The 24,641-nt window shown below is 48.1% G+C and overlaps 2 protein-coding genes across 2 annotated transcripts; one reads left to right on the plus strand and one right to left on the minus strand.

Moving 5' to 3' along the window:
* Positions 1-458: 458 nt before the first annotated feature.
* LOC123748611 (ovarian abundant message protein-like) lies at positions 459-3,661 on the plus strand. The gene is made up of 2 exons (XM_045730774.2): positions 459-572; positions 3,335-3,661. The coding sequence occupies exons 1-2, from the start codon at positions 459-461 to the stop codon at positions 3,659-3,661; spliced, it is 441 nt and encodes a 146-aa protein (XP_045586730.2).
* Positions 3,662-4,245: 584 nt separating this feature from the next.
* On the minus strand, positions 4,246-24,228 carry LOC138368453 (uncharacterized). The gene is made up of 18 exons (XM_069330970.1): positions 24,037-24,228; positions 20,544-21,639; positions 20,484-20,497; positions 19,290-20,437; positions 18,887-19,127; positions 17,163-18,085; positions 16,658-16,953; positions 16,112-16,601; positions 15,020-15,976; positions 13,496-14,986; positions 10,944-13,370; positions 9,980-10,852; positions 9,635-9,878; positions 9,238-9,481; positions 8,468-9,166; positions 7,077-8,316; positions 5,992-6,722; positions 4,246-4,376 (listed from the first exon to the last, which is right to left on the minus strand). Exons 1-18 carry the CDS (start codon positions 24,226-24,228, stop codon positions 4,246-4,248), a joined length of 13,437 nt encoding a protein of 4,478 aa, XP_069187071.1.
* Positions 24,229-24,641: the final 413 nt, after the last annotated feature.

Here is a 24,641-nt window from a genome sequence, read left to right on the forward strand (position 1 = left end):
ACAAGGCCGGCGCAGGAGAAGACGGACCGAAGGGTGAGGAGACCACCGAAGGCGACGAGGGAGACGATGCAGATGGCGGGGCAGAGGGGGTGGCAGGGGCAGGGGGCGGGGGAGAGCGTTCACCCACCACAACCCCGGAACCCCCGGGAAGCAGACGATCGTCGGCAGGATAGGCAGGCACCACCCCTACAGCAGCATCCAAGGCTCCCACGGAAGCAACCGGCCGCGGATGCACCTCCGCAACTACCGAACACCCGAAGCAGAAGCCCCCAGGTCCACAGAGCTCACCGGTGGGGCAGACATACCAGGGCCAGATGGAGCGCCAGCCGAAACCACAGCGGGAACCACACCAGGCACCTGGACAGAGCGAATAGGCGCCGAGGAAGCCCCATGCTCAGACAAGCAGGGGAAGTCACCCTCCAAGAAAACCGAAGGAGCCTCAGCACGAGGAGCGTCACATGGCCCTCAGCACCACACCGGAAACAGGTCCACGTCTGGCCCTGATAAAAGACCTGGAGCGAGAGCCCACGATACAAAACCCTGGACGGAATGGGTGTCGTAACCCGCATAACGTGCGTACGAGTGCCCATACGTAACCCTCGCAGCCGGCCCGCACTCAAAGTGTTGAAGCGGTGAACCACCACCACACCTTATCGCGTAAACACCGACTTCAGGTCGTCCATGGGGAAAGCGACCGGCACACCATGAATGCTCACATATTGCATCGCCCTCCAGGGATCCGAAACCTCCACAGACACAGCCGATGCAGGAATAGCAACTGTGCGTGCATCCTTGCGCACCACAAACTCCCGGTACAGCTGTTACGGCCCTATTGGGTCGCAACTGGGGTTCTTCTCTGATGTTATTAGAGTTTGGGTATCCGGCCCCAAGTTAGTAGTGGCTTTCAAGGGGTGTGTTCCGTAATGCAAGAAAATTAAAGGGGAAGGGATACAAATACACTAAATTAAATATATATATTACCACCACCAATAAATATATAAACTGTCACACGGAGGGGTATAAACACTTATGTACATAATGGTCTTCCTCTGAAGACGCGGAATGTTCCACGGTGCTCAACGATGCTTAGCCCTGGTTCTCTTCTTGTGGCCTCACGATGAATCCTTCGATTCTCTAAGCGAGTCTACCCTGGCCACAGGCCAGCCAAATCACAGTCCCACTGGGTGCACCATCGTGGAGGCCTTCAACCACAAATCCAGCCTGTAGCTGGCAGGTTCCAATCAGCTCTGCTATGTAGGCCACTCCACGACCTATACTAGGGTTGCGAGCCCTAGGCAGGAGCCTCGTGTGATTCCACAATTCACTCTCCTCTCTCAACAACACCCCAGTGGCTAGTCTTCTCCACCAGTCAGCCCCGGGTATGACAATTCCTGGTTCTGCCACCTCACAGGCAGGCTAACACAACAGAGTTCATCCGGGAGGGTGACTCACAGCTTCTGCAGCAAACACGTGGAGATACTATGGCTGCCTTGGGTAGACTGATCCACCGTCCGATTCAGCAGTCCCAGGTCGACTCTGTAATCAGACACGTCATCAGTACTGGTTACACTCTAGGGCACCTCACTTACAGGCTTAGACGCAAACGTCCACCTATCCACTCCTTAGATGGCGTTGCTGTCTAAGTATCACCTCACCAGAGGTCAACAGCGGCTATGTCACTAGCTGATTAAGACGGGAAACCAGCCCCTGTGGCCGGTATATCCCGCCCTCGCTAGATGGCGTCGTCCATTTGGAGGGGGTTTCGGGAGCTGACCCACAGATGGCGCGGTCGTCACTGCTCCGTGCTCGGACGCTGGGTTCGGGTCCGTAACAACAGCAGACTCGAGTTGAAGGACACCGCCACCCGAGTAGATGAGAGCTTTTCCAGCCCAAGCAAATCAAGAACGTCCACATGGAGCACATCTATGATCGCAATCTCCACCAGCGGTCAGTTCACAGCCCCAGAAAAGGCTAAGCACGCCGTGGAGAAGGAGTCTTCTTATGTTCTAGTGTCATAATCTTCGAAAAGACGTCACCTTAGCTCTACCGTCAAACGTAGACGATGTCCAGTAACCAATTAAAACCGAACTAGCATGTGCCACAGCATTGAGCAGGCCTGATGTCTCCTTTACCAGGCTCCTTTACAGTCCGTCAACGGGGAAGGTCTGCCTGGTGCTTCCCCATTAGTAGTCTCGTCTATTGGAAACTTAATCAAAGGTGCGACTCAACTGTTCATGAGTAGCGATGGACTATATAGGAATGGAAAGGTCTGTCAACCTTTCTCCATCACCCAGCTTGCTATCACTTGTCAGAAGGAAACGAGACTCGATTTATAGAAAACTTGTGGTGCCGAAATGATCCAAGCGGTCGACGCCTGACATGAGGACAAATGAAGCGCGCGTCAACCAATATATAAGGAGGATATATAGCATTGGACGGCTATTCGTGAAGTCAGACACTGAGTTCCTAGGCCGTTACAGTGATCATATGTGTATATTGACAACACTATTGTCGAGCCTAGTGCAAGGACACGAAGGTCACAGCTGCCACAAATGTGTTCTGTTAGTCATCAGTGAAACTGCTTGAAGACAGAGCATGTTTAAAGGGAGTGTTCTAGCATCAGGTGCACCACAGATTATTGTCAATAATCATTTGAGTGAGTTAATGAGGCGACAATAGTGTTATAGAGCTTTGACAAATTAAATAAGTAATCTATTAACGTCGGAGCTGGTTATAGAACCATCCCTCAGCACTCCAGCTTAGGTAATGAGGGCCCTAGACATTGCCTGCCCATGGGAGAGAGGGGGTATATGGGGTCGCCACCTAGTTGAACCTCTGGGAGTAAACGTTGCCAGACAGCGCTATTAGTGAACTTAAGATTTAAATAAGAAAACATTGGGAATAAAACATTTAAACTTATGAATATTATTAAGAGTATTGAAGTATGTCTATACACATATTCATATGCGTCTTAGAAGATTAGAGGCATTCGAGAATAAATTGTTAAAGATAGGCTGGCCTATATATATATTGATGAATACATTTACATATGCTTGTTTGTGGAATCAATCACAACATTATTACTTGTTAAAAATACCCTAGTGTGATTACAATTTTTATTCTGAGAGAGGTTTGAGTAATGCTTAATAGATTTTACAAAACGATATTCACCATTGATTAATAGGTAGTAATAGGCAGTTGCTTTAATTACTTGTAATTATTTATATCTTGTATTTGCATATTGCTGATGGTACCATATGAAGATATCTTGACCATTGATCAACATTAATGTGGATGTACAGTGGAGTGACGATTACTGTGAGTTCACGACGAGCTGGTACAAGGCGACGAGCGGGTACAAGGCGACGAGCGGGTACAAGGCGACGAGCTGGTACAAGGTGACGAGCTGGTACAAGGTGACGAGCTGGTACAAGGCGACGAGCTGGTACAAGGTGACGAGCGGGTACAAGGCGACGAGCTGGTACAAGATGACGAGCGGGTACAAGGCGACGAGCTGGTACAAGGCGACGAGCTGGTACAAGGCAACGAGTTGGTACAAGGCGACGAGCGGGTACAAGGCGACGAGCTGGTACAAGGCGACGAGCTGGTACAAGGCGACGAGCGGGTACAAGGCGACGAGTGGGTACAAGGCGACGAGTAGATACAAGGCGGGTGCTTATGAAAGCCTAGCAACGGTCTACGGAAAGTGAGAGCGGGTCTCAGCTGCAAGTACCTGCCTTTACACTATGAGATTATTCATTATACCCACTTACTCACTAGTTCCCAGCAACCCTCACTTAGCAGCATAGTTACTCAGCGACAAATTGGGCACCAGCCACCACCTAAACACGTTTTAACAATTTGAACAAAATATTAAAATAATTAAAAACAATTAATTGTGACACCTCTGGCCTCATTCCTTTGAGACAGATTCACTGGTGTGGAAACTTGCAAATTTCACAAAAATATATAAATTTTGCTCAGTGACGGCTGAGTACACTGCACGTGTACTCAACCGCCACTATAATGATCTCTGACAAGTCTCGCATCCCAGGGTGTGTAGTGTGTTATCGTACATCTCTTCCACCTGCACAAATTAGCCATGTGCGCCATCTGTGAGGTGGGACCCATCTCAATAACCACTTGGACTGGACGGTAGAGCGACGGTCTCGCTTCATGCAGGTTCACTCCCTGACCGTCCAAATGGGTGGGCACCATTCCTTCCCCCCGTCCCATTCCAAATATTTATCCTGACCAAGTGTCATATTGTAGTAACGGCTTGCGGTTCTGATAGTTTCCTTCCTTCGACAGCTGACCTGATGTCAGCAGCTCATCGTTTCTCGTTAGCGTGGTGAGATTAGAATGTGTGAAAAGGCCTGCAAAGTATATAGATGTTAAAGCTTTCACTTTTATGTGGTTATGCTGTGAATGAGGCCTCGGATTCAACCAGCTGCCTACAGTGAAACTTCACTAGCGTCTTTTACAGATGAAGCCTGTCCTCATCGGACAGGCTGCATCATTGTTGTGTACTTTGTATTTACACTATATATAGATTGTTGTGTAAAATGATGTACAACGATAGTTCACAACAATATCACTGTTGCGTACTTTGATCATTTGTAGTTATGTTAAGATATATTATTACTGTGCATTATGTGCGTTGTTGTGTGACAAAATGTTGTTGTACAAGCACAACATTCCCCTGTCTAGGCAGTACTGGGAGTCATCACCAGTGGTATAGTTGTGGCGCCTGTTGCAAGTGGCAGAGACCAAGTGGTCATTATGCACCAAAGCCTCGGGGCGGTGGGTGTGCTCGTCTAGCTTGTGTGGCTGGGATACTCTCTCTTAATGTTAAGGAATCGTGTGTAATAGTGGAAATTTTCTTTAATAGATTAGTGTTAGTTACACTGTCAATCAAACCCGTTTTCCCATACTGCTCTCACATCTAACTCCCTTTATATCATCCTAGTTCACTTAATGATTCTTGACATCATCTCAAGAGGAAGCTGCCTCACAGCCGTGCATCTTACAAATTCGATGTATGAATTGACGGCTGAGTAGACAGCCCTCGGGACTCGTAGTCCTAAGGTTCCGGGTTCGATTCCCGTAGGAGGTGGAAACAAATGGGCAAAAATATGCCCATGGGGAAACAAATAGAGTTTCTTTCACCCGGGTGCACCTGTTCGCCTAGCAGTAAATAGGGAGCATGGAGTTAGACAGCTGCTTCCTGGGGATGTGTAACAAAAAGGAGGCCCGGTCGAGGACCGGGCCGAGGGGATGCTAAGCCTCGAAATCCTCTTAAGATAACCTCAAGATAACCCACTGCATTCCTTCTAGTGAGTGTGTCGTACGGGTAACAGGACGCATGGCCAGTTTTGGAGTTTTGAGAAAGCTGCCAAATACGTTTCTATTTCTGGCACATTCTGGCCTCTTCAACATCACATTGTCGAGTTCTGACTCTATTAGTTATGTATATCAGTGTCTCCTCACAGTAACCATCAAAATGTTTCATTACAATAATTACTGTGATGATTGACTTCAACAAGTGATAATTGATCGCTTATACTTTGAAGGAACTCTTACCCATGTTCATACCGTATTACAATTCTCAGATGTGCCGGGTACCCGGGTCGTTTATATAGCAAACGCAGGCACCATATATTAGCTAAACAATATATAAACTGCTATATCTCACTGTGAAAATAGTTTTAGGACTAATTGGAGTAGTCGATTCTGAACATAACAGATGAGTACAGATAATTTATTTCAGGTTCACAATCAGCATTCCTAACTGGCACTTGTACATGACAGCTGAGTGTTGGAGAGCTGAGTGTTGGAGAACTGAGTGTTGGAGAGCTGAGTGTTGGAGAACTGAGTGTTGGAGAGCTGAGTGTTGAGAGCTGAGTGTTGGAGAGCTGAGTGTTGGAGAGCTGAGTGTTGGAGGGCTGAGTGTTGGAGAGCTGAGTGTTGGAGAGCTGAGTGTTGGAGAACTGAGTGTTGGAGAGCTGAGTGTTGGAGAGCTGAGTGTTGGAGAGCTGAGTGTTGGAGAACTGAGTGTCGAGAGCTGAGTGTTGGAGAGCTGAGAGTTGGAGAGATGAGTGTTCGAGAGCTGAGAGTTGGAGAGCTGAGTGTTGGAGAGCTGAGTGTTGGAGGGCTGAGTGTTGGAGAGCTGAGTGATGGAGAGCTGAGTGTTAGAGACCTGAGAGTTGGAGAGCTGAGTGTTGGAGAGCTGAGTGTTGGAGGGCTGAGTGTTGGAGAGCTGAGTGATGGAGAGCTGAGTGTTAGAGACCTGAGAGTTGGAGAGCTGAGTGTTGGAGAACTGAGTGTTGAAGAGCTGAGTGTTGGAGGGCTGAGTGTTAAAGAGTTCAGTGTTGGAGAGCTGAGTGTTGGAGAGCTGAGTGTTGGAGAGCTGAATGTTGGATAGGTGAGTGTTGGAGAGCTGAGAGTTGGAGAGCTGAGTGTTGGAGAGTAGAGAGTTGCAGAGCTGAGTGTTGGAGAACTGAGTATTGAAGAGCTGAGTGTTGGAGAGCTGAGTGTTGGAGAGCTGAGTGCTGGAGAGAAGAGAGTTGCAAAGCTGAGTGTTGGAGAGCAGAGTTGTAGAGCTGAGAGTTGAAAAGCTGAGAGTTGGAGAGCTGAGTGTTGGAGAGCTGAGAGTTGGAGAGCTGAGAGTTGGAGAGCTGAGAGTTGGAGAGTTGAGTGTTGGAGAGTTGGGTGCTGGAGAGCTGAGAGTTAAAGAGTTGAGATGGAGAGCTGAGTGTTGGAGAGTGGAGTGTTGGAGAGCTTAGTTATGGAGAGTTGAGTGTTGGAGAGCTGAGAGTTGCAGAGTTGAGTGATGGAGAGCTGAGAGTTGCTGAGTTGAGTGTTGGAAAGCTGAGTATTAAAGAGCTGAGTGATGGAGAGCTGAGAGTTGGAGAGCTGAGTGTTAAAGAGCTGAGAGATGGAGAGCTGAGAGTTGGAAAGCTGAGAGTTGGAGAGCTGAAAGTTGGAGAGCTGAGAGTTGGAGAGCTGAGTGTTGGAGAGTGGAGTCTTGGAGAGGTTTGTGGTGGAGAGTTGAGTGTTGGAGAGCTGAGAGTTGCAGAGTTGAGTGATGGAGAGCTAAGAGTTGCTGAGTGCTGAGTTGAGTGTTGGAGAGCTGAGTGTAAAAGAGTTGAGTGTTGGAGAGCTGAGTGATGGAGAGCTGAGAGTTGGAGAGCTGAGTGTTAAAGAGCTGAGTGTTGCATAGCTGAGAGTTGGAGAGTTGAGAGTTGGAGAGTTGAGTGTTGGAGAGCTGAATGCTGGAGAGCTGAGAGTTGGAGAGTTGAGATGGAGAGCTGACTGTGTTGGAGAGCAGAAAGTTGCTGAGTTGAGTGTTGGAGAACTGAGTGTTGGAGAGCTGAGAGTTGGAGAGGTGAGTGTTGGGGAGCTGAGAGCTGGAGAGCTGAGAGTTGGAGAGCTGAGTGTTGGAGAGTGGAGTGTTGAAGAGCTTTGTGGTGGAGAGTTGACTGTTGGACAGCTGAGAGTTGCAGAGTTGAGTGATGGAGAGCTGAGTGTTGGAGAGCTGAGTGTTAAAGAGCTGAGAGTTGGAGAGCTGAGTGTTGGAGAGCTGAGTGTTGGAGGGCTGAGTGTTGGAGAGCTGAGTGATGGATAGCTGAGTGTTAGAGAGCTTAGAGTTGGAGAGCTGTATGTTAGAGAGCTGAGTGTTGGAGGGCTGAGTGCTGGAGAGATGAGTGTTGGAAAGCAGAATGTTGCAGAGTTGAGTGTTTGGAGAGCTGAGTGTTGGAGAGCTGAGATTTGGAGAGCTGAGTGTTGGAGAGCTGAGATTTGGAGAGCTGAGTGTTGGAGAGTAGTGAGTTCCAGAGCGGAGTGTTAGAGAGCTGAGTGTTGGAGAGCTGAGTTTTGGAGAGCTGAGTGTTAAAGAGCTGAGAGTTGGAGAGCTGAGTGTTGGAGAGCTGAGTATTGGAGAGCTGAGTGTTGGAGGGCTGAGTGTTGGAGAGCTGAGTGATGGATAGCTGAGTGTTAGAGAGCTGAGAGTTGGAGAGCTGAGTGTTGGAGGGCTGAGTGTTGTAGAGCTGAGTGTAGGAGAGCTGAGTGTTGAAGAGCTGAGTGTTGGAGAGCTGAGTGTTGGAGAGCTGAGAGTTGGAGAGATGAGTGTTAGAGAGTAGTGAGTTGCAGAGCAGAGTGTTAGAGAGCTGAGTGATGGAGAGCTGAGTGTTGCAGAGCTGAGTGTTGGAGAGCTGAGTGTTGTAGAGCAGAGAGTTGTAGAGCTGAATGTTGGAGAGCTGAGTGTTGGAGAGCAGAGAGTTGCAAAGCTGAGTGTAGGAGAGCAGAGTTGTAGAACTGAGAGTTGAAGAGCTGAGAGTTGGAGAGCTGAGTGTTGGAGAGCAGAGTGTTGGAGAGCTGAGAGTTGGAGAGCTGAGTGTTGGAGTGCTGAGTGTTGGAGAGCTGAGTGTTGGAGACCTGAGTGTTGGAGAACTGAGTGTTTAAGAACTGAGTGTTGGAGAGCTGAGTGTTGGAGAGCTGAGTGTTCGAGAGCTAAGAGTTGGAGAGCTGAGTGTTGGAGAGCTGAGTGTTGGAGGGCTGAGTGTTGGAGAGCTGAGTGTTGGAGAGCTGAGAGTTGGAGAGCTGAGTGTTGGAGAGCTGAGTGTTGGACGGATGAGTGTTAGAGCGTTGAGTGTTGGAGAGCTGAGTGTCGAGAGCTGAGTGTTGGAGAGCTGAGAGTTGGAGAGCTCAGTGTTCGTGAGCTGAGAGTTGGAAAGCTGAGTGTTGGAGAACTGAGTGTTAAAGAGCAGAGTGTTGGAGGGCTGAGTGTTGGAAAGCTGAGTGTTGGTGAGCTGAGTGTTGGAGAGCAGAGTGTAAAAGAGTTCAGTGTTGGAGAGCTGAGTGTTGGAGAGCTGAATGTTGGAGAGCTGAGTGTTGGAGAGCTGAGAGTTGGAGAGCTGAGTGTTGGAGAGTAGAGAGTTGCAGAGCTGAGTGTTGGAGAGCTGAGTGCTGGAGAGAAGAGAGTTGCAAAGCTGAGTGTTGGAGAGCAGAGTTGTAGAGCTGAGAGTTGAAGAGCTGAGAGTTGGAGAGATGAGTGTTGGAGAGCTGAGTGTTGGAGAGCTTAGAGTTGGAGAGCTAAGAGTTGGAGAGTTGAGTGTTGGAGAGCTGGGTGCTGGAGAGCTGAGAGTTAAAGAGTTGAGATGGAGAGCTGAGTGTTAGAGAGTGGAGTGTTGGAGAGCTTAGTTATGGAGAGTTGAGTGTTGGAGAGCTGAGAGTTGCAGAGTTGAGTGATGGAGAGCTGAGAGTTGCTGAGTTGAGTGGTGGAAAGCTGAGGATTAAAGAGCTGAGTGATGGAAAGCTGAGAGTTGGAGAGCTGAGTGTTAAAGAGCTGAGAGATGGAGAGCTGAGAGTTGGAAAGCTGAGAGTTGGAGAGCTGAGAGTTGGAGAGCTGAGAGTTGGAGAGCTGAGTGTTGGAGAGTGGAGTCTTGGAGAGCTTTGTTGTGGAGAGTTGAGTGTTGGAGAGCTGAAAGTTGCAGAGTTGAGTGATGGAGAGCTAAGAGTTGCTGAGTGCTGAGTTGAGTGTTGGAGAGCTGAGTGTAAAAGAGTTGAGTGTTGGAGAGCTGAGTGATGGAGAGCTGAGAGTTGGAGAGCTGAGTGTTAAAGAGCTGAGTGTTGCAGAGCTGAGAGTTGGTGAGTTGAGAGTTGGAGAGTTGAGTGTTGGAGAGCTGAGTGCTGGAGAGCTGAGAGTTGGAGAGTTGAGATGGAGAGCTGACTGTGTTGGAGAGCAGAAAGTTGCTGAGTTGAGTGTTGGAGAACTGAGTGTTGGAGAGCTGAGAGTTGGAGAGGTGAGTGTTGGGGAGCTGAGAGCTGGAGAGCTGAGAGTTGGAGGGCTGAGTGTTGGAGAGCTGAGTGATGGATAGCTGAGTGTTAGAGAGCTGAGAGTTGCAGAGCTGTATGTTAGAGAGCTGAGTGTTGGAGGGCTGAGTGCTGGAGAGCTGAGTGTTGGAAAGCAGAATGTTGCAGAGTTGAGTGTTTGGAGAGCTGAGTGTTGGAGAGCTGAGATTTGGAGAGCTGAGTGTTGGAGAGTAGTGAGTTGCAGAGCGGAGTGTTAGAGAGCTGAGTGTTGGAGAGCTGAGTGTTGGAGAGCTGAGTATTAAAGAGCTGAGAGTTGGAGAGCTGAGTGTTGGAGGGCTGAGTGTTGGAGAGCTGAGTGATGGATAGCTGAGTGTTAGAGAGCTGAGAGTTGGAGAGCTGAGTGTTAGAGAGCTGAGTGTTGGAGGGCTGAGTGTTGTAGAGCTGAGTGTAGGAGAGCTGAGTGTTGAAGAGCTGAGTGTTGGAGAGCTGAGTGTTGGAGAGCTGAGAGTTGGAAAGCTGAGTGTTGGAGAGTAGTGAGTTGCAGAGCAGAGTGTTAGAGAGCTGAGTGATGGAGAGCTGAGTGTTGCAGAGCTGAGTGTTGGAGAGCTGAGTGTTGTAGAGCAGAGAGTTGTAGAGCTGAATGTTGGAGAGCTGAGTGTTGGAGAGCAGAGAGTTGCAAAGCTGAGTGTAGGAGAGCAGAGTTGTAGAACTGAGAGTTGAAGAGCTGAGAGTTGGAAAGCTGAGTGTTGGAGAGCAGAGTTTTGGAGAGCTGAGAGTTGGAGAGCTGAGTGTTGGAGAGCTGAGTGATGGAGAACTGAGTGTTGGAGAGTGGAGTGTTGGAGAGCTGAGTGTTGGAGAGCTGAGTGTTGGAGAGTGGAGTGTTGGAGAGCTGAGAGTTGGAGAGCTGAGTGTTGGAGAGTTGAGCGATAAAGAGCTGAGTGTTGGAGAGCTGAGTGTTGGAGAGCTGAGTGTTAGAGAGCTGAGTGATGGAGAGCTGAGAGTTGGAGAGCTGAGTGTTAAAGAGCTGAGTGTTGGAGAGCTGAGAGTTAGAAAGCTGAGAGTTGGATAGCTGAGAGTTGGAGAGCTGAGAGTTGAAGAGCTAAGTGTTGTAGAGTGGAATGTTGGAGAGCTTTGTGGTGAAGAATTGAGTGATGGAGAGCTGAGAGTTGCCGAGTTGAGTGTTGGAGATCTGAGTGTTCAAGAGCTGAGTGTTGGAGAGCTGAGTGATGGAGAGCTGAGTGATGGAAAGCTGAGAGTTGGAGAGCTGAGTGTTAAAGAGCTGAGTGTAGGAGAGCTGTGAGTTGGAGAGTTGAGTGTTGGAGAGCTGAGTGCTGGAGAGCTGAGAGTGGGAGAGTTGAGATGGAGAGCTGACTGTGTTGGAGAGCAGAGTTGCTAAGTTGAGTGTTGGAGAGCTGAGTGTTGGAGAGCTGAGAGTTGGAGAGCTGAGAGTTGGAGAGCTGAGTGTTGGAGAGCTGAGTATTGGGGAGATGAGTGCTGGAGAGCTGAGAGTTGGAGAGTTGAGATGGAGAGCTGACTGTAATGGAGAGCAGAGAGTTGCTGAGTTGAGTGTTAGAGAGCTGTGTGTTAAAGAGCTGAGTGTTGGAGAGCTGAGAGTTGAAGAGCTGAGTGTTGGAGAGCTGAGTGTTGTAGAGCTGAGTGTTAGAAAGCTGAGAGTTGGAGAGCTGAGTGTTAAAGAGCTGAGTGTTGGAGAGCTGAGAGTTGGAGAGCTGAGTGTTGGAGAGCTGAGTGTTCGAGAGCTGAGAGTTGGAGAGCCGAGAGTTGGAGAGCTGAGTGCTGCAGAGCTGAGTGTTGGAGAACTGAGAGTGGGAGAGCTGAGTGTTTGAGAGCTGAGAGTTGGAGAGCTGAGTGTTAAAGAGCTGAGTGTTGTAGAGCTGAATGGTGGAGAGTTGAGTGTTAGAGAGTAGAGTGTTGGAGAGCTGAGTGTTGGAGAACTGAGATAGGGAGAGCTGAGTGGGGGAAAGTTGAGTGTTGGAGAGCTGAATGTTGGAGAGCTGAGAGTTGGAGAGCTGAGTGTTGGAGAGATGAGTGTTGGAGAGCTGAGAGTTGGAGAGGTGAGTGTTAAAGAGCGGAGTGATGGAGAGCTGAGTGTTAAAGAGCTGAGTGTTGTAGAGCTGAGCGTTAGAAAGCTGAGAGCTGGAGAGCTGAGTGTTAAAGAGCTAAGTGTTGGAGAGCTGAGAGTTGGAGAGCTGAGAGTTTGAGTGTTGAGTGTTGTAGAGCTAAGAGTTGAAGAACTGAGTGATGGAGAGCTGAGAGTTGGAGAGCTGAGTGCTGGAGAGCTGAGAGTTGGAGAGCTGAAAGTTGGAGAGCTGAGTGTTGAAGAGCTAAGTGATGGAGAGCTGAGAGATGGAGAGCTGATTGTTGGAGAGCTGAGAGCTGGAGAGCTGAGTGTTGAAGAGCTGAGAGTTGGAGAGCTGAGAGTTGGAGAGCTGAGTGTTGGAGAGCTGAGTGTTGGAGAGCTGAATGTTGGAGAACTGAGAGTGGGAGAGCTGAGTGGGGGAGAGTTGAGTGTTGGAGAGCTGAATGTTGGAGCGCTGAGAGTTGGAGAGCGGAGTGTTGGAGAGATTAGTGTTAAAGAGCTGAATGTTGCAGAGCTGAGAGTTGGAGAGTTGAGTGTTGGAGAGCTTAGTGTTGGAGAGTTGAGTGTTGGAGAGCTGAGTGTTCGAGAGCTGAGAGTTGGAGAGCTGAGTGTTGGAGAGCTGAATGTTGGAGGGCTGAGTGTTGGAGAGCTGAGTGATGGAGAGCTGAGTGTTGGAGAGCTTAGTGTTGGAGAGTTGAGTGTTGGAGAGCTGAGTGTTCGAGAGCTGAGAGTTGGAGAGCTGAGTGTTGGAGAGCTGAATGTTGGAGGGCTGAGTGTTGGAGAGCTGAGTGATGGAGAGCTGAGTGTTAGAGAGCTGTGTGTTGGAGAGCTGAGTGTTAGAGACCTGAGAGTTGGAGAGCTGAGTGTTGGAGAGCTGAGTGTTGGAGAGCTGAGTGTTGGAGAGCTGAATGTTGGAGAACTGAGAGTGGGAGAGCTGAGTGGGGGAGAGTTGAGTGTTGGAGAGCTGAATGTTGGAGCGCTGAGAGTTGGAGAGCGGAGTGTTGGAGAGATTAGTGTTAAAGAGCTGAATGTTGCAGAGCTGAGAGTTGGAGAGTTGAGTGTTGGAGAGCTTAGTGTTGGAGAGTTGAGTGTTGGAGAGCTGAGTGTTCGAGAGCTGAGAGTTGGAGAGCTGAGTGTTGGAGAGCTGAATGTTGGAGGGCTGAGTGTTGGAGAGCTGAGTGATGGAGAGCTGAGTGTTGGAGAGCTTAGTGTTGGAGAGTTGAGTGTTGGAGAGCTGAGTGTTCGAGAGCTGAGAGTTGGAGAGCTGAGTGTTGGAGAGCTGAATGTTGGAGAGCTGAGTGTTGGAGAGCTGAGTGATGGAGAGCTGAGTGTTAGAGAGCTGTGTGTTGGAGAGCTGAGTGTTAGAGACCTGAGAGTTGGAGAGCTGAGTGTTGGAGAACTGAGTGTTGAAGAGCTGAGTGTTGGAGGGCTGAATGTTGGAAAGCTGAGTGTTGGTGAGCTGAGTGTTGGAGAGCAGAGTGTTAAAGAGTTCAGTGTTGGAGAGCTGAGTGTTGGAGAGCTGAATGTTGGAGAGCTGAGTGTTGGAGAGCTGAGTGTTGAAGAGCTGAGTGTTGGAGAGCTGACTGTTGGAGAGCTGAGTGTTGGAGAGCAGAGAGTTGCAAAGCTGAGTGTTGGAGAGCAGAGTTGTAGAGCTGAGAGTTGAAGAGCTGAGAGTTGGAGAGCTGAGTGTTGGAGAGCTGAGTGTTGGAGAGTTGAGTGTTGGAGAGCTGAGTGTTAAAGAGCTGAGTGTTGGGGAGCTGAGAGTTGGAGAGTTGAGTGTTGGAGACCTGAGTGTTGGAGAGCTGAGTGTTGGGGAGCAGAGAGTTGCTAAGTTGAGTGTTGGAGAGCTGAGTGTTAAAGAGCTGAGTGTTGGAGAGCTGAGAGTTGGAGAGCTGAGAGTTGGAGACCTGAGTGTTGGAGAGCTGAGTGTTGGGGAGCTGAGTGGTTGAGAGCTGAGAGTTGGAGAGTTGAGATGGAGAGCTTACTGTGTTGGAGAGCAGAGAGTTGCTGAGTTGAGTGTTAGAGAGCTGTGTGTTAAAGAGCTGAGCGTTGGAGAGCTGAGAGTTGAAGAGCTGCGTGTTGGAGAGCTGAGTGTTGGTGAGCTGAGTGTTGGAGAGCTGAGAGTTGGAGAGCTGAGAGTTGGAGAGCTTTGTGTTGGAGAGTAGTGAGTTGCAGAGCGGAGTGTTAGAGAGCTGAGTGTTGGAGAACTGAGTGTTGGAGAGCTGAGTGTAGGAGAGCAGAGAGTTGTAGAGCTGAGTATTGGAGAGCTGAGTGTTGAAGAGCAGAGAGTTGAAGAGCTGAATGTTGGAGAGCTGAGTGTTGGAGAGCAGAAAGTTACAAAGCCGAGTGTTAAAGAGCAGAGTTGTAGAACTGAGAGTTGAAGAGTTGAGAGTTGGAGAGTTGAGTGTTGGAGAGAAGAGTGTTGGAGAGTTGAGAGTTGGAGAGCTGAGTGTTGGAGAGTGGAGTGGTGGAGAGCTGAGAGTTGCAGAGCTGTGTGTTGGAGAGTTGAGTGTTAAAGAGCTGAGTGCTGGAGAGCTGAGTGTTGGAGAGCTGAGTGATGGAGAGCTGAGAGTTGGAGAGCTGAGTGTTAAAGAGCTGAGTGTTGCAGAGCTGAGAGTTGGAAAGCTGAAAGTTGGATAGCTGACAGTTGGAGAGCTGAGAGTTGGAGAGCTGAGTGTTGGAGAGTGGAGTGTTGGAGTACATTGTGGTGAAGAGTTGAGTGTTGGAGAGCTGAGAGTTGCAGAGTTGAGTGATGGAGAGCTGAGAGTTGCTGAGTTGAGTGTTCGAGATCTGAGTGTTAAAGAGCTGAGTGTTGGAGAGCTGAGTGATGAAGAGCTGAGTGATAGAGAGCTGAGAGTTTGAGAGCTGAGTGTTAAAGAGCTGAGAGTTGGAGAGTTGAGTGCTGGAGACCTGAGTGTTGGAGAGCTGAGTGTTGGGGAGCAGAGAGTTGCTGAGTTGAGTGTTGGAGAGCTGAGTGTTAAAGAGCTGAGTGTTGCAGAGCTGAGAGTTGGAGAGCTGAGAGTTGGAGACCTGAGTGTTGGAGAGCTGAGTGTTGGGGAGCTGAGTGTTGGAGAGCTGAGAGTTGGAGAGTTGAGATGGAGAGCTTACTGTGTTGGAGAGCAGAGAGTTGCTGAGTTGAGTGTTAGAGAGCTGTGTGTTAAAGAGCTGAGCGTTTGAGAGCTGAGAGTTGAAGAGCTGCGTGTTGGAGAGCTGAGTGTTGGAGAGCTGAGTGTTGAAGAGCTGAGAGTTGGAGAGCTGAGTGTTAAAGAGCTGAGTGGTGTAGAGCTGAAACTTGGAGAGGTGAGTGTTGGAGAGCTGAGTGTTGGAGAGCTGAGTGTTGGAGAACTGAGTGTTGAAGAGCTGAGAGTTGGAGAGGTGAGTGTTGGAGAGCTTAGTGTTGGAGAGTTGAGTGTTGTAAAGCTGAATGTTGGAGAGTTGAGTGGTGGAGAGCTGAGTGTTGAAGAGCTGAGAGTTGGAGAGCTGAGTGTTTGAGAGTTGAGTGTTGGAGAGCTGAGAGTTGGAGAGCTGAGTGTTAAAGTGTTGAGTGTTGGAGAGCAGAGAGTTGGAGAGCTGAGTGTTAGAGTGTTGAGTGTTGTAGAGCTAAGAGTTGAAGAGCTGAGTGATGGAGAGCTGAAAGTTGGAGAGCTGAGTGTTTTAGAACTGAGAGTTGGAGAGCTGAAAGTTGGAGAGCTGAGTGTTGAAGAACTGAGAGTTGGAGAGCTGAGTGTTGGAGAGCTGAGTGTTGGAGAGCTGAATGTTGGAGAACTGAGAGTGGGAGAGCTGAGTGGGGGAGAGTTGAGTGTTGGAGAGCTGAGTGTTGGAGAGCTGAGTGTTGGAGGGCTGAGTGTTGGAGTACTAAGAGTTGGAGAGTTGAGTGTTGGAGAGATTAGTGTTAAAGAGCTGAATGTTGGAGAGCTGAGAGTTGGAGAGTTGAGTGTTGGAGAGCTTAGTGTTGGAGAGTTGAGTGTTAGAGAGCAGAGAGTTGGAGAGCTGACTGTTGGAGAGCTGAGTGTTGGAGAGCTGAGTGTTGGAGAGCTGAGTGATGGAGAGCTGAGTGTTAGAGAGCTGAGAGTTGGAGAGCTGAGTGTTGGAGAGCTGAGTGTTAGAGAGCTGAGAGTTGGAGAGCTGAGTGTTGGAGAGCTGAGTGTTGGAGGGCTGAGTGTTGGAGAGCTGAGTGATAGAGAGCTGAGTGTTAGAGACCTGAGAGTTGGAGAGCTGAGTGTTGGAGAACTGAGTGTTGAAGAGCTGAGTGTTGGAGGGCTGAGTGTTTTAAAGCTGAGTGTTAGAGAGCTGAGTGTTGGAGAGCAGAGTGTTAAAGAGTTCAGTGTTGGAGAGCTGAATGTTGGAGAGCTGAGTTTTGGAGAGCTGGGAGGTGAGAGCTGAGTATTGGAGAGTAGAGAGTTGCGGTGCTGAGTGTTGGAGAGCTGAGTGTTGAACAGCTGAGTGTTGGAGAGCTGAGTGTTGGAGAGCTGAGTGTTGAAGAGCAGAGAGTTGGAAAGCTGAGTTTTGGAGAGCAGAGTTGTAGAGCTGAGAGTTGAAGAGCTGAGAGTTGGAGAGCGGAGAGTTGGAGAGCTGAGTGTTGAAGAGCTGAGTGATGGAGGGCTGAGAGTTGGAGAGCTGAGAGTTGGAGAGTTGAGTGTTGGAGAGCTGGGTGCTGGAGAGCTGAGAGTTAAAGAGTTGAGATGGAGAGCTGAGTGTTGGAGAGCTTTGTTATGGAGAGTTGAGTGTTGGAGAACTGAGAGTTGCAGAGTTGAGTGAAGGAGAGCTGAGAGTTGCTGAGTTGAGTGTTGGAGACCTGAGTGTTAAAGAGCTGAGTGATGGAGAACTGAAAGTTGGAGAGCTGAGTGTTGAAGAGCTGAGAGATGGAGAGCTGATAGTTGGAAATCTGAGAGTTGGAGAGCTGAGTGTTAGAGAGTGGAGTGTTGGAGAGTTGAGTGTTGGAGAGTTGAGTGATGGAGAGCTGAGAGTTGCTGAGTGCTGAGTTGAGTGTTGGAGAGCTGAGTGTTAAAGAGCTGAGTGTTGGAGAGCTGAGTGATGGAGAGCTGAGAGTTGGAGAGCTGAGAGTTGGAGAGCTGAGTGCTGGAGAGCTGAGTGTTGGAGAGCTGAGAGTTGGAGAGCTGAGAGTTGGAGAGCTGAGTGTTGAAGAGCTGAGTGATGGAGGGCTGAGAGTTGGAGAGCTGAGAGTTGGAGAGTTGAGTGTTGGAGAGCTGGGTGCTGGAGAGCTGAGAGTTAAAGAGTTGAGATGGAGAGCTGAGTGTTGGAGAGCTTTGTTATGGAGAGTTGAGTGTTGGAGAGCTGAGAGTTGCAGAGTTGAGTGATGGAGAGCTGAGAGTTGGAGAGCTGAGTGTTAAAGAGCTGAGAGATGGAGAGCTGAGAGTTGGAAATCTGAGAGTTCGAGAGCTGAGAGTTGGAGAGCTGAGAGTTGGAGAGCTGAGAGTTGGAGAGCTGAGTGTTGGAGAGTGGAGTGTTGGAGAGCTTTGTGGTATAGAGTTGAGTGTTGGAGAGTTGAGTGATGGAGAGCTGAGAGTTGCTGAGTGCTGAGTTAAGTGTTGGAGAGCTGAGTGTTGGAGAGCAGAGTGATGGAGAGCTGAGAGTTGGAGAGCTGAGTGTTAAAGAGCTGAGTGTTGCAGAGGTGAGAGTTGGAGAGTTGAGAGTTGGAGAGTTGTGTGTTGGAGAGCTGAGTGCTGGAGAGCTGACAGTGCTGGAGAGCAGAGAGTTGCTGAGTTGAGTGTTGAAGAACTGAGTGTTGGAGAGCTGAGAGTTGGAGAGGTGGGTGTTGGGGAGCTGAGAGCTGGAGAGCTGAGAGTTGGAGAGCTGAGTGTTGGAGAGTGGAGTGTTGAAGAGCTTTGTGGTTGAGAGTTGATTGTTGGACTGCTGAGAGTTGCAGAGTTGAGTGATGGAGAGCTGAGTGATGGAGAGCTGAGTGTTGGAGAGCTGAGTGTTAAAGAGCTGAGAGTTGGAGAGCTGAGTGTTAGAGAGCTGAGTGTTGGAGAGCTGAGTGTTGGAGTGCTGAGTGTTGGAGAGCTGAGTGATGGATTGCTGAGTGTTAGAGAGCTGAGAGTTGGGGAGCTGAGTATTAGAGAGCTGAATGTTGGAGGGCTGAGTGCTGGAGAGCTGAGTGTTGGAGAGCAGAGTGTTGCAGAGTTTAGTGTTGGAGAGCTGAGTGTTGTAGAGCTGAGTGTTGGAGAGCTGAGTGTTGAAGAGCTGAGTGTTGGAGAGCTGAGTGTTGGAGAGCTGAGAGTTGGAGAGCTGAGTGTTGGAGCGTAGTGAGTTGTTGAGCTGAATGTTGGAGAGCTGAGTGTTGGAGAGCAGAGAGTTGCAAAGCTGAGTGTTAAAGAGCAGAGTTGTAGAACTGAGAGTTGAAGAGCTGAGAGTTGGAGAGCTGAGTGTTGGAGAGCAGAGTGTTGGAGAGCTGAGAGTTGGAGAGCTGAGTGTTGGAGAGCTGAGTGATGGAGAGCTGAGTGTTGGAGAGTGGAGTGTTGGAGAGCTGAGAGTTGGAGAGCTGAGTGTTGGAGAGTTGAGTGTTAAAGAGCTGAGTGTTGGAGAGCTGAGTGTTGGAGAGCTGAGTGTTGGAGAGTGGAGTCCTGGAGAGCTGAGTGTTGGAGAGCTGAGTGATGGAGAGCTGAGAGTTGGAGAGCTGAGTGTTAAAGAGCTGAGTGTTGGAGAGCTGAGAGTTGGAAAGCTGAGAGTTGGATAGCTGAGAGTTGGAGAGCTGAGAGTTGGAGAGCCGAGTGTTGGAGTACTTTGTGGTGAAGAGTTGAGTGTTGGAGAGCTGAGAGTTGCAGAGTTGAGTGATGGAGAGCTCAGAGTTGCTTAGTTGAGTGTTGGAGATCTAAGTGTTAAAGAGCTGAGTGTTGGAGAGCTGAGTGATGGAGAGCTGAGTGATGGAGAGCTGAGAGTTTGAGAGCTGAGTGTTAAAGAGCTTAGTGTTGGAGAGCTGAGAGTTGGAGAGTTGAGTGTTTTAGAGCTGAGTACTGGAGAGCTGAGAGTTGGAGAGTTGAGATGGAGAGCTGACTGTGTTGGAGAGCAGAGAGTTGCTGAGTTGAGTGTTCGAGAGCTGAGTGTTAAAGAGCTGAGTGTTGGAGAGCTGAGAGTTGGAGAGCTGAGAGTTGGAGAGCTGAGTGTTGGAGAGCTGAGTGTTGGGAGTTGAGTGCTGGAGAGCAGAGAGTTGGAGAGTTGAGATGGGGAGCTGACTGTGTTGGAGAGCAGAGAGTTGCTGAGTGTAGTGTTAGAGAGCTGTGTGTTAAAGAGCTGAGTGTTGGAGAGCTGAGAGTTGAAGAGCTGAGTGTTGGAGAGCTGAGTCTTGGAGAGCTGAGTGTTGGAGAGCTAAGAGTTGGAGAGCTGAGTGTTAAAGAGCTGAGTGTTGTAGAGCTGAAACTTGGAGAGCTGAGTGTTGGAGAGCTGATTGTTGGAGAGCTGAGTGTTTGAGAACTGAGTGTTGAAGAGCTGAGAGTTGGAGAGGTGAGTGTTGGAGAGATGAGAGCTGGAGAGCTGAAAGTTGGAGAGCTGAGTGTTGGAGAGTGGAGTGTTGGAGAGCTTTGTGGTGGAGAGTTGAGTGTTGGAGAGCTGAGAGTTGGAGAGCTGAGTGATGGAGAGCTGAGTGTTGGAGAGCTGAGTGGTAAAGAGCTGAGTGTTGGAGAGCTGAGTGATGGAGAGCTGAGAGTTGGAGAGCTGAGTGATAAAGAGCTGAGTGGTGGAGAGCTGAAAACTGGAAAGCTGAGAGTTGGAGAGCTGAGAGTTGGAGAGCTGAGAGTTGGAGAGCTGATGGTTGGAGAGCTGAGAGTTGGAGAGCTGAGTGTTGGAGAGCTGAGTGTTGGAGAGCTGAATGTTGGAGAACTGAGAGTTGGAGAGCTGAGTGTTGGAGAGATGAGTGTTGGAGAGCTGAACGTTGAAGAGCTGAGAGTTGAGTGTTAGAGAGTGGAGTGTTGGAGAGCTAGGTGTTGGAGAGTTGAGTGTTGGAGAGCTGAGAGTTGGAAAGCTGAGTGTTGGAGAGTTGGAGAGCAGAGAGTTGGAGAGCTGAGAGTTGGAGAGCTGAGTGTTGGAGAGCTGAGTGTTCGAGAGCTGAGAGTTGGAGAGCCGAGAGTTGGAGAGCTGAGTGATGGAGAACTGAGTGCTGCAGAGCTGAGTGTTGGAGAACTGCGAGTGGGAGAGCTGAGTGTTTGAGAGCTGAGAGTTGGAGAGCTGAGTGTTAAAGAGCTGAGTGTTGTAGAGCTGAATGTTGGAGAGTTGAGTGTTAGAGAGTGGAGTGTTGGAGAGCTGAGTGTTGGAGAGCTGAGTGGGGGAAAGTTGAGTGTTGGAGAGCTGAATGTTGGAGAGCTGAGAGTTGGAGAGCTGAGTGTTGGAGAGATGAGTGTTGGAGAGCTGAGAGTTGGAGAGGTGAGTGTTAAAGAGCTGAGTGTTCGAGAGCTGAGTGTTAAAGAGCTGAGTGTTGTAGAGCTGAGTGTTAGAAAGCTGAGAGTTGGAGAGCTGAGTGTTAAAGAGCTGAGTGTTGGAGAGCTGAGAGTTGGAGAGCTGAGAGTTGGAGAGCTGAATGTTGGAGAGCTGAGAGTTGGAGAGCTGAGATTTGGAGAGCTGAGTGTTGGAGAGCTGAGTGTTGGAGAGCTGAATGTTGGAGAGCTGAATGTTGGAGAACTGAGAGTGGGAGAGCAGAGTGGGAGAGAGTTGAGTGTTGGAGAGGTGAGAGTTGGAGAGCTGAGTGTTGGAGAGATGAGTGTTAAAGAGCTGAATGTTGGAGAGGTGAGAGTTGGAGAGTTGAGTGTTGGAGAGCTTAGTGTTGGAAAGTTGAGTGTTGGAAAGCTGAATGTTGGAGAGTTGAGTGATGGAGAGCTGAGAGTTCGAGAGCTGAGTGTTTGAGAGTTGAGTGTTGGAGAGCTGAGAGTTGGAGAGCTGAGTGTTAGAGTGTTGAGTGTTGTAGAGCTAAGAATTGAAGAGCTGAGTGATGGAGAGCTGAGAGTTGGAGAGCTGAGTGTTGGAGAGCTGAGAGTTGGAGAGCTGAGAGTTGGAGAGCTAAGTGTTGAAGAGCTAAGTGATGGAGAGCTGAGAGATGGAGAGCTGATTGTTTGAGAGCTGAGAGTTGGAGAGCTGAGTGTTGAAGAGCTAAGAGTTGGAGAGCTGAGAGTTGGAGAGCTGAGTGTTGGAGAGCTGAGTGTTGGAGAGCTGAATGTTGGAGAACTGAGAGTGGGAGAGCTGAGTGGGGGAGAGTTGAGTGTTGGAGAGATGAATGTTGGAGCGCTGAGAGTTGGAGAGCTGAGTGTTGGTGAGATTAGTGTTAAAGAGCTGAATGTTGGAGAGCTGAGAGTTGGAGAGTTGAGTGTTGGAGAGCTTAGTGTTGGAGAGTTCAGTGTTGGAGAGCTGAGAGTTTTAAAGCTGAGTGTTGGAGAGTTGAGTGATGAAGAGCTGAGAGTTAGAGAGCTGAGTGTTGGAGAGCTGAGAGTTGGAGAGCTGAGTGTTGGAGAGCTGAGAGTTGGAGAGCTGAGTGTTGAAGAGCTAAGTGATGGAGAGCTGAGAGATGGAGAGCTGAGTGTTGGAGAGCTTAGAGTTGGAGAGCTGAGTGTTGAAGAGCTAAGTGATGGAGAGCTGAGAGAGTTGGAGAGCTGAGTGTTGGAGAGCTGAGTGTTGGAGAGCTGAGAGTTGGAGAGCTGAGTGATGGAGAACTGAGTGCTGGAGAGCTGAGTGTTGGAGAACTGAGAGTGGCAGAGCTGAGTGTTGGAGAGCTGAGTGTTGGAGAACTGAGAGTGGGAGAGCTAAGTGATGGGGAGATGATTGAGTGTTGGAGACTTTTTTTGCAGGGATATTCCTGCACGAGCCCTAAGCCTCTGGTTGGCACACTCTAGGTGCTGCTGGTATCTGTTTTACTTAGGCGGAGTATGAGTATATATGACTCGTATGGTCGCTTCAGGAAGATTTTGCTCCATGTGTTTAACAACTTCTGTTCTGTTGAGTTTAAGTTGAAGTCTTAATGCGTTTGTAACTGTGCACTGTGTTAAATAATGTTCCAGTGATCTGTCGGGTATTTCTTCACAGTGCTGACATTTCCTCTCATCTTCCGGAACCTGTAAGCCTATTTCTCATGCTCATGGGTATCCAAGCCTGATGCGATGTAAGTGTACTTTTGTTGTTCTACTGCTCCCTTTCATCAAAATAAGCGGTTCGTAGTTGGTTGAATTCTTGTACCAACCCGCAGATCCTGATGTTTCAACTGCTGTGTTGTGGTCACTGTACATCTTTTGCATTGCTCTGTTTCTAATTGCTTTCTTAATCTGTGATAGATTCTGTGGTATGTAAATATCTACATTTCTTCTCTTAGTTGTAAGTTTTGCAGCTTCATCTGCAATGTCATTTACTATCATTCCCACATGACTGGGCACCCAGTTGATAAGAGTGGGAAAATCTGACTCCAATACTTGAATTAAATAATGAAAACTTCAATAGCTACGAAGGATCAGCACTTTTTGTGAAAAAGTGGAAAACGAAAAATGAGCAAGTGGTTTGATATTAATTCCAAGAGCTAGTGTCATATAGATTTTAATGGGACTGTATTTTATCATGAAATAAGAGTCAAATTAACATTCACAAATAGGGGGGAATGAGCGCTTAAATACGATTCGTCCTAGCACCAATAATCTAATGCTGGTTCTTCATTAGGAAGAAACGTAAATATAAATTCCTATTATAGTACACACACATATAATCAAGATATAAAATGGAATCAGTTAGTAATGTATATCAAAATATAAATGGCAATTTCAATAGAAATCATTCCTGTGATTATATGTTAGTAGGTTACAAAATTTACTACACTACTAGAAATACAAGATCAGCTTAGCTGTTCCATTGATTTCATTGTAAAAATGTAGAGCGGTCATGAGGGCACACTTGTTGCCACACGCTGTCCGAGCATGCACATGGAAGGAAAAGTTATCATTCCCCTTTCCCCGCTACCACTCCCACTGAAAGCAAGATCAAATGTAAAAGTTGTCTAGGCTAGAGTGAATATGTCACTATATCTGATTGAAAATGGGGAGCCTGGACTTAATTGAAACTAACATTGGTTATGATGTTATCGCGTGGCGTAACCAACGAGCAACCTACACGATAAATGTTAATAAAGTGCACTCCTTAACAAATATCAGTAGTACAATCAAAAAATTATGCTCACCGGGACTTGTGTTGAATGCAGATGGAGACCTCCACGAACTCTGGCACCCGCTGTTGCAAAGATGACGTAAATATGAGTCATTAAGTGGGAGCTCTGCAATACAGTAACTTTGGCAAGATGGAGGCCACGCCTCCTCTTTTGGCTTCTCCTTCCTCCTTCCCCCTACTGCGCATGCGCGGCTCTCGGTAGGTACCTCGAGCGTAAATGAATTTAAGTATTTCGAAGTTAAGTAGGGAAGGAAGAGGTTGTGACTAATATATATGTCACAATTAAATGTATCATGTTATAATATAACCTCTCGCAGCGTAAGTCGCTTTATTAAAGCTGCGTAAACAAATGAGAGGAATATAAAGTGGAATTATTTTACCTTTTCTTAATTTCCACTGGAGTGAATAATTTTAACTAAATAAGCGAGTTCCAGTAAGGAGTAATGTGCTACGTAAATAAACTGATTAGTAAGCAATTATCCTTAGTAAAGGAAAGTAATTATCTGGACTATGTTTAAATCCAACAAAGTGGATATATTCCCTGTTTCTGACTGACGAGACATCACGGCGGCATGGAGACCAGGAAGGATTTGGTAGGGTACTGCGTTGTATGAAATATTTGTCTGATTAATTCTACAAGTTAGTAATTTTAGTAACTACTTGTGGTTAATACAAAATGTTGTATAAAAATACAAAAAATGTATGAAAATTGTTGGATATTTCCAACAATAAGTACCCGACGGCCTTGACATTTAAGTGTTTGCAATAATGATATGACATTTGTGATCAGATGGATGTTGTCCCGTATGTGTTCTTGGTGCAAGGTTTCAATGGCAGTTCTCGAATCTCTATGTATAATAACATGTTGTCTGTGTTCAGCAAGAGCATGTTCCAAAGCCTTTTGAATGACCAACATCTCTATTTATAAAGTTGAACACCCGTTTGAGAGTCTCCATTTATTTACAGTTTCCTGCCCTAACTGCAGTTCCGGTTTCTTGTCCCTGCTGGTCTGCTGATCCATCTGTGAAGTATGTGAAGCTGTAAGATGCAAAGTTTGCTTCTATATCCATCTGTGCAATATTTCGTAGCAGATGAGGATTAGTCTGGTCCTTTTTTCCTTCAAGAGTCATAATCTTAAAGTCTGCTGGCAGATATTCCCAAGAGGCTTGCATAACGAAGTCTGCATGTATTTCGTACCCCTCTCAGTGATTGTATTTGTTATATCGAATGTATTGATGGTGTTTATCCCACAATGGGTTCACGTGTTACTATTGGAGGCTCTTCTGTCTAGAGTTAGTGCTCCAGTGATTATATCTTTAAGTTAACTGATTCTAGGTGTATTCAATATCTTGGTCAGCATACATACAGCAATTCCTTTTCCCCTTATTTCAATCGACGTTACCTTGGTTTCTAGTTTTAGGTTCAGTATTTTAGTCCATCTGGGAGCCCATATTATGACTCTCATTGCATCATTTGAATAACCTCAACGTTTGCCTCCTGACCAGGAGAATGAGTGAGTAAGGCAGGCGCTGCATAATCAACTAGGGAACGAACGGCGTGTAAAACATTCTTAACACTTTGTGTA

The sequence above is a fragment of the Procambarus clarkii genome, chromosome 25 (assembly GCF_040958095.1).
Source record: "Procambarus clarkii isolate CNS0578487 chromosome 25, FALCON_Pclarkii_2.0, whole genome shotgun sequence".
In the NCBI taxonomy this organism is placed as follows: domain Eukaryota; kingdom Metazoa; phylum Arthropoda; class Malacostraca; order Decapoda; family Cambaridae; genus Procambarus; species Procambarus clarkii.

Coding starts and splice junctions, on each gene's coding strand:
- LOC123748611 (XM_045730774.2), top strand. CDS start 459: ATGGCCCTCAGCACCACACCGGAAACAGGTCCACGTCTGGCCCTGATA. Junction 573..3,334: donor GGTGTCGTAACCCGCATAAC/GTGCGTACGAGT, acceptor GTTCACGACGAG/CTGGTACAAGGCGACGAGCG.
- LOC138368453 (XM_069330970.1), bottom strand. CDS start 24,228: ATGCAAGCCTCTTGGGAATATCTGCCAGCAGACTTTAAGATTATGACT. Junction 16,954..17,162: donor ACAAAGCTCTCCAACACTCA/GCTCTCCATCTC, acceptor TCCAACTCTCAG/CTCTCCATCACTCAGCTCTC. Junction 9,167..9,237: donor GCTCTCCATCACTCAACTCT/GCAACTCTCAGC, acceptor TCTAACACTCAG/CTCTCCATCTCAACTCTTTA.